The following is a 14813-nucleotide window of genomic DNA, read 5'->3' as shown; positions in this document are numbered from 1 at the left end:
CGAAATGCCTTTTAAATGTTATTAATGTACCCACCTCAACTACTTCCCCTGGCAGCTCATTCCATATGTGTACCACCCTATATTTAAAATGTTGCCCCTTGGGTTCCCTTTTATTCTTTCCCCTCTAACCTTCAACTGATGCCCTCTAGTCCTCACTTCCCCAACACTGGGAAAAAGACTGAGTGCATTCACCCTATCCATGCCTCTCATGATCTTATACACGTGTATAAGGTTCCCTCCCCTCAGTCTCCAGAAGTCCTAGCTTGTCCAACCTCTCCCTATAACTCAGATCATTGAGTCAAGGCAAAATCCTTGTAAATTCCTTCAGCACTCTTTCCACTTTAATAACATCTGTCCTATAACAAGGTGACCAAAACTGAATACAATACTCCAAGTGAGGCCTCACTAATGTCCTGTATAAGTGCAACGTAACTTCCCAACTTCTATACTCGATGCCCTGACTGATGAAGGCCAGTGTGCCAAAAGCCTTCTTCACGGCCCTGCCTATCTGTGACTCCACATTCAGGGAACCGTGCACCTGAACTCCAAGATTCCTCTGTTCCACGACACTCCTGAAGGCCCTACCATTCACCATGAAACTCCTATCTTGATTTGACTTTCCACTTTTGGACAACTGCATTCAATTCTGGTCTCCCTGCTATGGAAAAGATGTTGTTAAATGTGAAAGGGTTCAGAAAAGATTTACAAGGCTGTTGCCAGGGTTAGAGGGTTTGAGCTACAGGGAGAAGTTGAATAGGCTGGGGCTGTTTTCCCTGGAGCATCGGAGGCTGAGGGGTGACTTTATAGAGGTTTATAAAATCATGAGGTGAATAGACAAGGTCTTTTCCCCAGGGTAGGGGAATCCAAAACTAGAGGGCATAGGTTTAGGGAGAAAGGGGAAAGATTTAAAAGGGACCGAAGGGGAAATGTTTCATGCAGAGGGTGGTGTGTGTGTTGAATGAGCTGCCAGAGGAAGCGGTGGAGGCTGGTACAATTACAACATTTAAAAGGCATCTGGATGGGAATATCAATTGGAAGGGTTTTAGAATTAATTCATGTCGGTTATCTAGTCAGCATGGATGAGTTGGACTGAAGGCTCTGTTCCCCTACTGTACATCTCTATGATTCTAGGGCTCCTTGATGTCACACGCAGTCGAATGCGAGCTTGATGTCAAGGGCTGTCACTCTGAAAGACAGAATGACAGTTAAACAGGGATGGATAATGGAGAAAGAAAAGCTGATAATGGGACAATGAGTAGATGACGATGGGTGAGATATGCTGAAAGCAGCTCATGTCATGACAAGGCCTGAGGTGTGGGGGAATGGGTAAAGGACATAGAGGAAAGTGTTCAGGCTCTAAAATGATCAAACTCCATACTAAGTCCTAATGGATGTGGGGGTCCCCAAGTGGAAAATGAGATGCTGTTCTTCAAGCCTTTGCCTAATTGTGGTTCTCTCTTTCTCTGGGCTCCATCACTCACAATCACCCCCATCCCATCTTCAGCACATGGTCAACCTTTTTTCCTAGCTACCATCAGTTCTGAAGAAGGGTCACTGGACTTGAAATGTTAACTCTGCATTCTCTCCACAGATGCTGCTAGACCTGTTTCTCCTACAATTTCTGTTTCTGTTCTGGGATTCACCCTGGAGACCAGACCAGTATTTATCCCTGAATCAACATCACTCAAAATGGTTTATCTAGTCCTTTTCATGTTGCAATCTGTGGGATCTTACTAAATGAGAACTTGCTGACACTGTGTCTATGCTTCAAAAGTACTTAGAGTCATAGAGGTGTACAGCACGGAAACAGATCCTTTGGTCCAACTCGTCCATGCCGACCAGATAGCCCAACCTAATCGAGTCCCATTTGCCAGCACTTAGCCCATATCCCTCTAAACCCTTCCTATTCATATACCCATCCAGATGCCTTTTAAATTGTACCAGGCTCCACCACTTCCTCTGGCAGTTCATTCCACACACATACCACCCTCTGTGTGAAAAAGTTGCCCCTTAGGTCCCTTTTATATCTTTCCCCTCTCACCCTTAACCTATGCCCTCTGGTTCTGGACTCCCCTAAACCGGGGAAAAGACTTTCTCTGTTTATCCTATCCATGCTCCTCATGATTTTACAAGCCTCTCTTCATTGGCTACAAAGCAGTCTGCGACAGTCATGAATGGCGCTAGAGAAATGCTTCCATTACTCTCAAAACACAAGGTCCTTTTTGTAAAACGCAACACTACAACACCCCAATTCCACTGCCCCCTCCACCAACCCAACTTGAATGACAGGACTCAACCATTAGAGCAAACGCCAGCACCATTCGCTGCGATCTCCCGATGAAAAGGAGAAAGGCACCTTGGCCACTTTCCGGGCACTGCGGAGATGCCCACCGCAGCGGTGCTCGCCAATTGTTCAGGGCTGTGCCTGAGATTCTGATGTGTAATCTGATGCGAGCCTCCCCTGGCTGCTACACTCGCTTGGTACCTCCCAGCCTGCCTGTGTGCATGCCCGTGGATATTGCTAGAAACTGTATTATCCCAGATTTACTGCAGTCATAACAGGCGGCTGGGTCAGTTTCACTGGAAATTAACGAGCAGGAGCACAGGTGTTCGACACTGTCTGTCATCCGCAGTGCAAGTGAGCTCCTCAGAATGACACAAGGAAAAGTAAGTACATCTATATCGTTCAGTTCCTTTTCAATTATGGTATGCCAGATTCGTTGTATTTCCAAGAGCGTTGCTATGGTGCGACCAATCTAGTCATGGATCTCCCCAAGCATTTTATTGTCTAATTTTATACACTTAAACAATACGTCTCCACCTGAGAACCTCAGGCTTTCTTTTCTGAACTTCATTCTTCAGTTTCATAGGAAATAGATATTAGTGTGAATATTGGTGCTAAAATAGGGCATCCTCGTGGAAAATAGGACTCCTACTCCTCCCCCAGCTTTATTTTGAAATCCTTGGAAATCAATTGTTAAACCAGCGTTAGAAGCTCAGTCTGTGATGGAATGTAACATTCTATTAGTCCAGTAGGGGAAGGAGTTTTCGAGTGTTAAGTGTTGAATCTTAAACTGTTGGTTTAGCCTTTTTTCCCCTCCATAACGGTGCTTCAGAGCATTTGAGTGATTGAGGGTGGTGTGCACTCCAAGCTACCTGTGTCTCTGTTCATTGCTGTGGTGCAGTGTGCATACTATTGTTCATTCAGCCATGGATATCACCCCAAAAGGTGCCGCGTCAGATTCCTTTGCAGCTGTTGTGCTGAAGCTGAACGTGTATCTGAGCCACGAATAATTACTTTCCCTCCCTCTCCTGTCTTGAAGGTTCTGACTCATCCTGAGCTATGGTGCCTTGGTTATCAGCATCCTTCCTTACCAGCAAGCTTATGTATCAGAAAGAGCAACCTATCCAACACACGTGCACTTTGCATTATTGTGGAAATAAAACTGGTTTCCCCTTTCCCCTCCCTAAACTGATAAGTAACTCTAGTTAAGACGAAACAACTCCTCACGAGGTTGGGATTATAACTTCACCTTGTACGTTAGTGAGTGGGGCGTTTCACAATGAAGGTAACTTGGAGTTGTTAATGCAGTCTGTATGCAAGTGTATTGTGGTTATATACTGCACACACACTAGTCTCATTCCTGGAGTTTTTGACAGTTAGTGAATTGTGACATCCAGTTACTTGATAATATTGCTTGCACACCATATTTACAGCAATGAATTGGAGGCTAGGCTATACTGTGCAGGTGGTTGGGGTTGGGCAGGGAAGGAAAAATGTTTTGGAAAAGGTCACTGGCAGCAGGTAGCACAGGCATCAGTATATACAGGGCAGTTACATGGAGAGGAATGCAATGGGATATGCAGTACATTCATAGCTATGATCCTTGATGTCAAACTGCAATCTACTTCATTGCCAGGAACCCCCACTCCCCCAAACAAAAAACATTGGAGTCATTGTTTCATATCTGCCTAAAGTTACCTACTTTGGAGTAGTTGTACTTCATCACTGATTCTCCCTCCCTGTCACTTGGGAATTGAGAACTCCTCTGGTCACCACATTGGAGATGTACCTGTTTCAATGTCAGACTTCACCTTAGTGTTCAATGATTCAATTGTTTGTGTTTGATTATGTAAATCTGTTTATTACTGATGCTGACTGTGCTTGTTTGGTTAAGCTGTGAGTGTGGATTCGGAGGAAAATACACAAACTATGCAAATACCTGGAAGCCAGAGCAGGAGTATGGAGTAGACATTTTAAAACATTGTAAGTAAAATCTGTTAAACATATAGAAGCCAGTGTAACTCCACATAGATCTGAGAGGGAAAATCTGCAGCACTCACCATGAGGCATTTGTTCACCAAAGCCATTGCCCCTCTGTAGTAAGTCATAGTTAAAAACCAAAATGCTCTGCTTCTCATCAGCAACTGAGAGCCTTAATGTATCTTGGTAAGATTTATGTGTATGAGAAATATTTGCTGGGGGTTAGTTGGAGCCTTCAAATCTGAAGTGGACAGATTTTAGATGGGTTCGGGAATCACAGGATATGGAGACAAAAGCTGGTGAATGGGTTTGAGGTAGAGATTAACCATGATCTAACAGAATGGTACAGTCAGGCTTGAGGGAATGCATGGCAGAGAATAGTATAGCAGCCTGTAGGAAAATCCGAAAGACCATTTTTATTTAATGTGTAAGAAGTATTTTCTTCCTGTTGAGATCCCAATAAATTCCAGTGCAATGCTTTCCATCTTTGTTGAGCTGGGGACAGGGAGATTATCTCCTGCCAAGTTGGTGGTAAGGACCCCATTGAGCCAGCTCCTTGTAAATGCACAGGAGCGGCCAGAAGGTAAATCATCGACCATTTTTTGGTTCTTCTGTGAAGAAGTTCCTAACATTTATCATACTCAATCCACCGAGAGCCTTCACTTTCCACACAAAGTCCTGGGCACTCCAGCGAGCAATCCCTACATTTGTGTCATCATTACAGGATGGTAACATTAAAAGCTATCAGATTGTAACATCACATTGTTCATTTGTTGCAGATCTATGTGAGGCAGAGATGTGGGGTAGATTCCCTTTGATATTTCCCAATTTCAACTTTGCCCATGGATGGTGATATTGTGGATGAGCTTGGATAGCCAGGGGGAATATGAAATACTTTGGCTGGAATTGTTTGTGACGGAAAGCATTCTGGAGGTGGGCAGAAATACAGTAGGAGGTGAAAAGGAGAGCTGAAGTAAGATACTGTGAATCATCACTTCTGAGTAGCATTGAGACTTACATGCTCTGACAAAGGCATACGAGCAGAGGCTGAATTTGTTTGTAAATTACAGTGCCATGATGGTGTTGAGTTGTTTAGCAAGGAGAAAATCAAAAATATATTGAAGAATGGCCTCTGGTAAGAGTGTATTGCAACAAAGGATTGCAAAGGACAGAGATTGCAGCCTGTATGATAGAGGACAAGTCACCTTTAAAGGCCAAAACTGAGGTGGGAACAATGGACCGAGTCAGGTGTCTCAGCTGACAACACTTTCACCCCACAGTCAGAGATTCCACTCCGAAAGCTCAAATACAAAACCTAGGACGTCACTCTCTATGCAGTACTGAAGGAGTGGTGCACTGTCAGAGGAGTCTTATTCCAGATAAATGTTAAAGCAACACTTTGTCTGCAGTCTCAAACGGATGTAAAAGGTCACATGACACTGTTTAAAGGGAGAGCTGAAGTGTTAGCACTGGTGTCCTGGTTGATATTTGTTCTTCAATCAACTTCACAAGAACAGATTATCTGATTATTATCACATCACTGTTTGTGGGAGCTTGCTGTGTGCTAATTAGCTGCTAAAACTTTCACATTACAACAAATGATTACACCTCAAAAAATTAAAAATCACACAACACCAGGTTATAGTCCAACAGGTTTAATTGGAAGCACTAGCTTTCGGACCTTACGATCTTATGCTTTATAACCACCTGATGAAGGAGCAGCGCTCCGAAAGCTAGTGCTTCCAATTAAACCTGTTGGACTATAACCTGGTGTTGTGTGATTTTTAACTTTGTACACCCCAGTCCAACACCGGCATCTCCAAATCATGACCTCAAAAAAATTTAACTGACTGCAAATTTGGGACATCCTAAAGTGAAGAAAGGTGTAAGTTAGTCTTTCTTACAGGGGCAGGCAGAAGATGGGATGTCAGAGTGGTGAAGAGTGTAGACTCTATCAGCAGCCTGCCTCTCTGACTGCTGACAGCAAATAGTTTGTCTGAAGAATGCCATGCCAATCATGGAGCTAATACCTGTCAGAAACAGCCTGATAGCAGTTCACCCTGGTGATGTGGAGTTGGAGCTTGTAGAGAGGTGGATACGTGCAGAAGCAAACCAGAGATGTTTTTACAGCTTGAAAGAACTGCAGAAACTGGAAATCAGGGACACAAATAGAAGTTGCTGGAAAAGCTCAGCAGGTCTGGAAGTATCTGTGGAGAGAAATCAGTTAACGTTTTGGGTTGATTGGCCCTTCCTCAGAATTGCATTTGATTGTAAAATGCTTTAAGTTCTGTTCTATTGATTTCCAGTTTGTGCTAATTGCATTTGCTCTGAGGTTTGTTTTTGCTTATCAGGATGTGACATTTGGGACAAAAAGTCACTTGTGTGTAGGATTTGACTGGAAGCTTGACAACAGGGCCATGTGATTGAGCTGCTGGCTGTCACAATGCTGTGCACTGACAATATATCAGCTGGCAACAGGTTGGTTGGATAATTTGGTATCAGGCAATTTCACAAGTTTGACAGTGGAATAAGAGAGGGGTTAGCAAAGGATTTGAAATTGCTCCATGCAGCAAAACACATTGGTTAGAGAGTTTGTACACATTGCAAAGTGCTATCCCAATAAATGAGGGGCAAATGGGCTGTGTGTTGTGCCCTTCTCCTATGCCACCATTATGTTTGAATCTCTACTGGGGGAAATATTTCTCTTTGACGTGCATCAAGTGGCACACTGGCTTTAAACGTTTGCTTCATCTCAACCTGTATACAAATCGAGCTCACTGATTGCACAAAGATTCAGGGTCTCAGAAGCACCAATGGTCCCATTCTATGTTTGCATAAGCTAGTTCCATCACCCTCTTGGCTCCTGCAATCCATTTGGGTTGGACAAATTCTCCATTATTCCGAATGCCCCATCTCCAGTCTTCATACTTAACCAGCCATTACTTGCCTTATTCTGTTTTATTTTGGGGGCAGAGTTGCAATACTGCTGTTTTATCCACTCCAGCAAGATGAAGGGAAGGACTAGGATGAAGAGCTCTTAATCAAGTAGAAAGTCAAGTGACCCTGTCAATTTCACATTTGTGCAGTGAAAGAAAGAGCTTGCGTGTCCAATGCACCTTTCGTGACCTCAAACATCCTAAAATACTTAAATCCTAAAACATCCTAAAGTGCAGTCACTACTGTTGCGTGGGAAACACAGCAGCCAATGTTTACACAGCAAGATCCCACAAACCACAATGTGATCATGAGCAGATCATCTGCCTTAGTGATTTTAGTTGAAGGATAAATACAGGCTGGGGAGAGTTTGCCGGCAACTTTTTGTCAGGTTTATACCATCAGCATTGGATAAATGGTGCCATTTTAACTGGTTACCTTGCTGTGATTTCTCAGTTATATGACAGTGAGTTGAACACCCTGATATGTGCTGAACACAGTCAATTCATTGTTCTTATACGAGCTGAAAATGTGTAGCTGGAAAAGCGCAGCAGGTCAGGCAGCATCCAAGGAGCAGGAGAATCGACGTTTCGGGCATAAGCCCTTCTTCAGGAATTGTTCTGATAGTTGAGGATAAAGATAGATGCTTCAATCTGTCATCACTTTGTTTTTCACAGTTTGTTTTTAAACTAAACATTTCCTTCTTCAGTGTTGCTGGGTCAAAATCCTGCTACTTTCTTTCAAACATCACTGTGGGTGTCCTATACAAAGGACTGAGGTGGTTCAAGAAAGCAGCTCACTACCACTTTCTCCAATAAGGGATGCTGGCCTAGCCACATCCCCTGAATGATAATTGGTAGATTTGATTTGATTTATTGTCATATGTATCTAAGTACACGGTACAGTGAAAAGCTTCGTTTATGAGCAGTTACAAGCAGATCATAGTAATCAAGAACATACAGATCATAGAGTGAAAAAAAACTTGGACAGAATAAGGTATACAGGTTACACTGCACAGGATTTACGTGAGGCAAGATCAACGTTAACAGGATCAGCATTATTTGAAGATGTATGTTACTGGTATTTATTTCCCCATTGAGTTTAATGTGGGGAAGAAGTTAAATCTCTGAATCATGTAAGACCAATAGCTGGATTTTAAAATCATTCAGAATCTATCTCAATACCTTTCAATTAATTGCATTTCCCCAATGCAATGATCTCTTGAGAAGGAAGCTGACAGAAACAGTGCTTGAGTATTAGTATTAGTGTGTTAGTAATCTCTAGTGATGGGAATTATCAGCATCACGTGGTCTAATCCTCTTCACTAATACTTTTTCAGTATGTAACTCAGAAGGAAAGGTAAGACTACAGTTTCAGGATCCCTGTGTGGCTCTTGGCTTTTGGAAGCTCAAATTCAAAATAATTTGAGCTTGATATACAATGGTAAATTTAGCTGAGAAGTAAAAAGGTAAGGAAATTTTGTAACAATCAGCAGCTGATATATTTGTGTAGAGGGTAAACTAGTTCTGATTTTCAAACTCTGATCTATTCTTTTGGAGGCCTAATGCTTTTGTTACATCGAAGAGAGTCCAATTGGCACAATCCATCCTTTTGTAAACTCTACCCAATCACTGATACCCCCATAAATATGGGAAAAAATGAATCAAAAACTCCCAAATAAGAAGAAGTGGAGGCATTTTTTTTTCAATTTGTGTCACTAAGATCCACCAGATCAATGTATATTATCTTTGTTTCTTTGCAGCTTTTTTCCACAAGTAAAACCTCAAATCCAGAAGGTGAACAGCGAGGGCCTGAGAAAAGAGAACCCATGTCAGCATCAACTGCTCCTCCCACTTATGAGGAGGCAACCTTGGGGGCTAAGAATAACAGTCCGTCGCCATCGGCACCTATGCACCCCAGCTGGGCCTATGTAGATCCAAGTAAGTCAAACCTTTTGAAAAATCACTGGAAAGATTGCATTGTACCTTTATTGGTAGCTTTTATTGTCAGGCTTGTGTTTTGCTTCATTTTTACTGCCTTGAATGTTGGATCTCCAACTGGTGAGTTCTGTAACCTTGCTGTGACAGCAGGTAAGAGGCCTCCTGACAGACCCTCTGCTCTTCTTGAAATCTGTTGCTAGAAGGCCTACTTGCATTACTTAGCTGGCATGACTTGCCTATTTGGATTCGGTTTTTAAACCTCGTATATAGGACAGCAACTAGAGTCTACTCAAACCCTGCTTGCTTTTCTTTGGGCATGATTGAAATAGGTAAGATGGCATTTGTACAGGGGGATGTCACTGCAAGTATAAAATGCTCCTTGTGCTATTCAGTAGCCTAGCACATTGCTGCACTGATTTTTCTGTAATCTACCTTTTACACTGACACTTAAAGAAGGACAAGTATTGGGATTCTCTAAGAGCTTGGGAAAGAGCTTTCCTTTTACCTTGTACTGTGTATGTACTCAGGATTCACTGTACAATAAAAATGGTCTTACCATTTGGCCAACTTTCTTCAGTCATGCTTTTGGTTTGAATGAACTGAGGATGACTTTTAGGTCTGAAATATTAACTGCCATAACTCATGCTGAAGCAATGCTCCCAGTTAACTTTATCCATAACATTCATGTATGTATCAAGGAACCCTCTTAATTATCTTCTTTCAAAACCACATCATCCAATTTCTGTTATCATTCCTCGTAAGAGGCTGGTAGCCTTGGGGCAATGTTACTGGGGTAGTAATTCAGGCTTTTTTATTATTCATTTGTTGGATGGGGGTATTTTTTCAAACCCACCAACTCCCACAGCTACCTGGATTACACCTCTTCCCACCCTACCTCTTGCAAAAATGCCATCACAATTCCTCTGCCTCTGCCGTATCTGCTCCCAGGAGGACCAGTTCCACCACAGAACACACCAGATGGCCTCCTTCTTTAGAGACCACAACTTCCCTTCCCACGTTGTTAAAGATGCCCTCCAAAGCATCTCGTCCACATCCCGCACCTCCGCCCTCAGACCCCACCCCTCCAACCGTAACAAGGACAGAACGCCCCTGGTGCTCACCTTCCACCCTACCAACCTTCGCATAAACCAAATCATCTGCCGACATTTCCGCCACCTCCAAAAAGACCCCACAACCAGGGATATATTTCCCTCCCCACCCCTTTCCGCCTTCCGTTCCCTCTGTGACTACCTGGTTAGGTCCACACACCCCTACAACCCACCCTCCCATCCTGGCACTTTCCCCTGCCACCGCAGGAACTGTAAAACCTGTGCCCACACCTCCTCCCTCACCTCTATCCAAGGCCCTAAAGGAGCCTTCCACATCCATCAAAGTTTTACTTGCACATCCACTAATATCATTTATTGTATCCGTTGCTCCCGATGCGGTCTCCTCTACATTGGGGAGACTGGGCGCCTCCTAGCAGAGCGCTTTAGGGAACATCTCCGAGACACCCGCACCAATCAACCATACCGCCCCGTGGCCCAACATTTCAACTCCCCCTCCCACTCTGCCGAGGACATGTAGGTCCTGGGCCTCCTTCACCGCCGCTCCCTCACCACCAGACGCCTGGAGGAAGAACGCCTCATCTTCCGCCTCGGAACACTTCAACCCCAGGGCATCAATGTGGACTTCAACAGTTTCCTCATTTCCCCTCCCCCCACCTCACCCTAGTTCCAAACTTCCAGCTCAGTAAGTGTCCCCATGACTTGTCCGGACTTGTCCTACCTGCCGATCTCCTTTTCCACCTATCCACTCCACCCTCTCGTCCCTGACCTATCACCTTTATCCCCTCCCCCACTCACCCATTGTACTCTATGCTACTTTCTCTCCACCCCCACCCTCCTCTAGCTTATCTCTCCACACTTCAGGCTCACTGCCTTTATTCCTGATGAAGGGCTTTTGCCCGAAACGTCGATTTTGCTGCTCCTTGGATGCTGCCTGAACTGCTGTGCTCTTCCAGCACCACGAATCCAGGATGGGGGTATTGCTGGCTGGCCAGCATTTATTGCCCGTCCCTAGTTGCCCTTGATAAGACCATCTGGTCATTATCACATTGCTTTTGGTGGGAGCTTGCTGTGTGCAAATTGGCTGTTGTTTTCCCTCCTCCAACAGCGACTACACTTCAAATATTGTATGTAAAGTGCTTTGAGGCATTTGGTTGTTGTAAAAGGTGCTTTAGAAATGCAAGATTGTTATTTTTACATGCTCTTTTTAACAGTCTTTTAGCACTCTGACCTGTTAACTCCTGCTAAGCTAATGAGAAGTGCAGTCCTGGGGAGGTTGCTGTGGCAATGACCTGGATGTGAAGATCATCTGCGGTGCAATCTGTTTTGTTCAGCTGACAGGCAATTCATTACATGGAGCAGAGAAACAGGGTTTAAAAGGTGATCATAGCAGATGGTTAAAAATCACACAATGCCAGGTTATAGTCCAACAGGTTTAATTGGAAGCACTCTAGTTTTCGGAGCACAGCTCCTTCATCCACAATCGCCTAATGAAGGAGTGATGCTCCGAAAGCTAGTGCTTCCAATTAAACCTGTTGGACTATAACCTGGTATTATGGGATTTTTAACTTTGACCACCCCAGTCCAACACCGGCATCTCCAAAACATAGCAGAGGATGGCTGTGTGAATTAATAATCCTGTTCCCCTGCTTATTCAGTACATGACCATGAGATAGGCTTTGGAAACTATGTATACATTGTTCCCAAATGTCCCTCAGACCCTCTGCCACTTGGTTGACATTACTATGGCAGGCGTGTAACAGACATCCAATGGTGACTTTAACCTAGCTAGCTGGGGAGGGGCTGAACCTACAAATGCTTGCTAACCCATCTGTTCTCATGCAATATTAATATTGGTTTCACAGAGTCCCTACAATATGGAACAGGCTATTCGGCCCAACAAAATTCACACCGACCCTCCAAAGAGTATCCCACCCAGACCTATTCCCCTACCCTAGACTCTACAATTCCCCCTAACTAATACACCTAGCCTACACATCCCTGAACACAATGGGCAATTTAGCATGGCCAATTTATCTAACATGCACAACTTTGGACTGTGGGAGGAAACCCATACAGACACCAGGAGAATGTGCAAACTCCACATGGACCCGAGACTGGAATCAAACCCAGGTCCCTGGTGCTGTGAGGCAGCCTTGCTAACCACTGAGCCACCGTGCTGCCCCAAATTGCAAATTGTCCTGACAAGTACAAGATGAAAAGCTTTGATAAAATGTGTCTTCTTTCTCAGCAACACTAAAGTTGTAGCATTTATCAATAACTTATTTGTTAAGCATTAATATTACAATGTTGCCTGAGTGCCAGCTTGTTTCAGTGGTTACACTCTCACCATGAAGCTTGTGGGCTCAAACCTTACTTGGGATCTCCTCCTCTCCATCTCTCTTCCCCTCCTCTCCATCTCTCTTCCTCTCCTCTCCATCCCTCTTCCTCTTCTCTCTGTCTCTCCTCCTCTATGCCTCTCCATTTCGCCCCCTCTCTTTCTCTCTTCATCCTTCCCTCTCTTTCCTTCCCTCTTTCTCTCTTTTATTCCCTCCCTCTTTCCATCTCTCTTCCAGATCTGTGTGTCAACAACTCTAACTCTGTATTGCGCTCTCTCTCTCTTTCTGCCACCTCCTCCCTCAGTCACTCTTGGCTTTTCCCGACTTTTCCATCTTTCACCAATCAGAGTATGGGCTGTCAGTAGAGCTGGAGGAGTGTCAGCTCCCCTATACTCAGGTGATGCATGGCCTCTGTCACTGGACTTTCTTGTGTCTGGAAAATGGGCTCTATAAGCCTGAACTCATCCAAAACTTTGCAGCCTATGTACTAATTGCATCAAGTCTTATTACAGAATCACAGAATTGTTACGGTGCAGAAGGTGGCCATTCGACCCATTGGATCTGCATCAGCTTGTTAAACAAGTATCACTACCTAGAGCTGATTTTCTGTCTTGTCCCATGCCTTTCCACACCATTTTTCCCCCAAAAAATCATTCAATCCATCAAATACCTCAATGGAACCTGCCCCCTCCACATTCCCAGGCAGTGCATTCCAGACCCTAACTACTCGCTGGGGAGAAAGGTTTTCCTCGCCTCCCCCTCACTTCATCCCCTTCAATCTCTGTCCCTCTCGTTCCTGTCCCTTTTCCATGTGGGAACAGCTTCTCCCGATCTACTCTATCTAGCCCCTCCCCCATGATGTTGGAACCCTCCCTCAGATCTCCCTCTCAGCCTCCTTCTCTCCAAGGAGAACAGTCCCGTCTTCAATCTCTCCTCCTCACTGAAGTTTCCCATCCCTGGAACCATTCTGGTAAATCCCTTCTGCCCTCTCTCTCCAATGTGTTCACATCATTCCTATAGTGTGGGGCCCACAACTGGACACAATCCTCCAGCTGAGGTCTAACAAGGGTCTTGTACAAGTTCAACATCACCTCCCAGCTCTTGTTCTCTATGTCCCTATTAATAAAGCTGAGGACACTGTGTGCTTTATTAACTGCTCTCTCCACCTGTCCTGCCACCTTCGATGATCTGTACACAGATACACACAGCTTCCTCTGCTCCTGCACCCACTTCAAATTGTATTCTGTCTTTTGCATTGCCTTTCAATGTTCTTCCTACCAAACTGCATTACCTCATACTTAGAGAGACATAGAATCATACAGCTTGGAAACAGATCCTTCAGTCCAACTCATCTGCGCCAACCTGATATCATAGAATAATAGATTCCCTACAGTGTGGAAACAGGCCATTCAGCCTAACAAGTCCACACCAACCCTCTGAAGAGTAACTCACCCAGACACATTCCCCTACCCTATTATCCCTGACTAAGGTACCTAACCTACACATCCCTGAACATTATGGGCAATTTAACACGGCCAATCCATCTGACCTGCACACCTTTGGACTATGGGAAGAAACTGGAGCAGCCAAAGGAAACCCCCGCAGACACAGAAGAATGTACATACTCCACACAGACAGTTGCCCAAAGCTGGGATTGAACCCAGGTCCCCAGAGCTGTGAGGCAGCAGTGCTAACCACTGAGCCACCGTGCCTAAACTGATCTAGTCCCACCTGCCAGCTATCACCCTAAACCCTTCCTATTCGTGTCCCCATCCAGATGCCTTTTAAATGTTGTAATTGTATCAGCCTCCATCACTTCCTCTGGCAGCTCATTCCATACACGCACCACCCTCTGTATGAAAATATTTCCCCTTAGGTCCCTTTTAAATCTTTCCCCTCTCACCTTAAATCTATGCCCTCCAGTTCTAGACTCCCCTGCTATTCATCCTATCCATGCCCTTCATGATTTTATAAACCTCTATACCCCAGTCTCCGACACTCCAGGGAATACAGCCTCAGTCTATTTAGCCTCTCCCCGTAGCTCAAACCCTGCTACCACAGCAACATCTTTGTAAATCTTTATACCCTCTCAAGTTTCACAAGATCTTTACTATCGTAGTACATTGAACCTCATCTGCAGCCTCTCCACCTACTCCACCAAATTGTCAATGTCCTTTTGGAGCTCCACACTGTCCTCCTTGCAGTTTACAATTCTTCCACATTTCACGTCTTCTGCAAACTGTCCCCTGCACACCAAGGTCCAGATCAT

General features: G+C 44.5%; 1 protein-coding gene across 3 annotated transcripts in view; it reads left to right on the top strand.

The window, feature by feature from the left end:
• The first annotated feature begins 2407 nt into the window (after positions 1-2407).
• faim2b (Fas apoptotic inhibitory molecule 2b) overlaps positions 2408-14813 on the top strand; it is a 36154-nt gene continuing 23748 nt past the window's right edge. Inside the window, exons 1-2 of one of the 3 annotated variants that reach the window (XM_072567362.1) lie at positions 2408-2667; positions 8961-9138. In XM_072567362.1, coding sequence (XP_072423463.1) covers positions 2653-2667; positions 8961-9138 — 193 coding nt within the window. In that variant the 5' untranslated portion in view covers positions 2408-2652. Of the gene's footprint in view, positions 2668-8550; positions 8667-8960; positions 9139-14813 lie in introns of those variants that run through there. The other 2 variants (XM_072567361.1, XM_072567363.1) reach the window with 2 other exon arrangements.

Source organism: Chiloscyllium punctatum, chromosome X (assembly GCF_047496795.1).
Source record: "Chiloscyllium punctatum isolate Juve2018m chromosome X, sChiPun1.3, whole genome shotgun sequence".
Lineage (NCBI taxonomy): Eukaryota > Metazoa > Chordata > Chondrichthyes > Orectolobiformes > Hemiscylliidae > Chiloscyllium > Chiloscyllium punctatum.
This window is presented reverse-complemented; position numbering and strand designations above follow the sequence as displayed.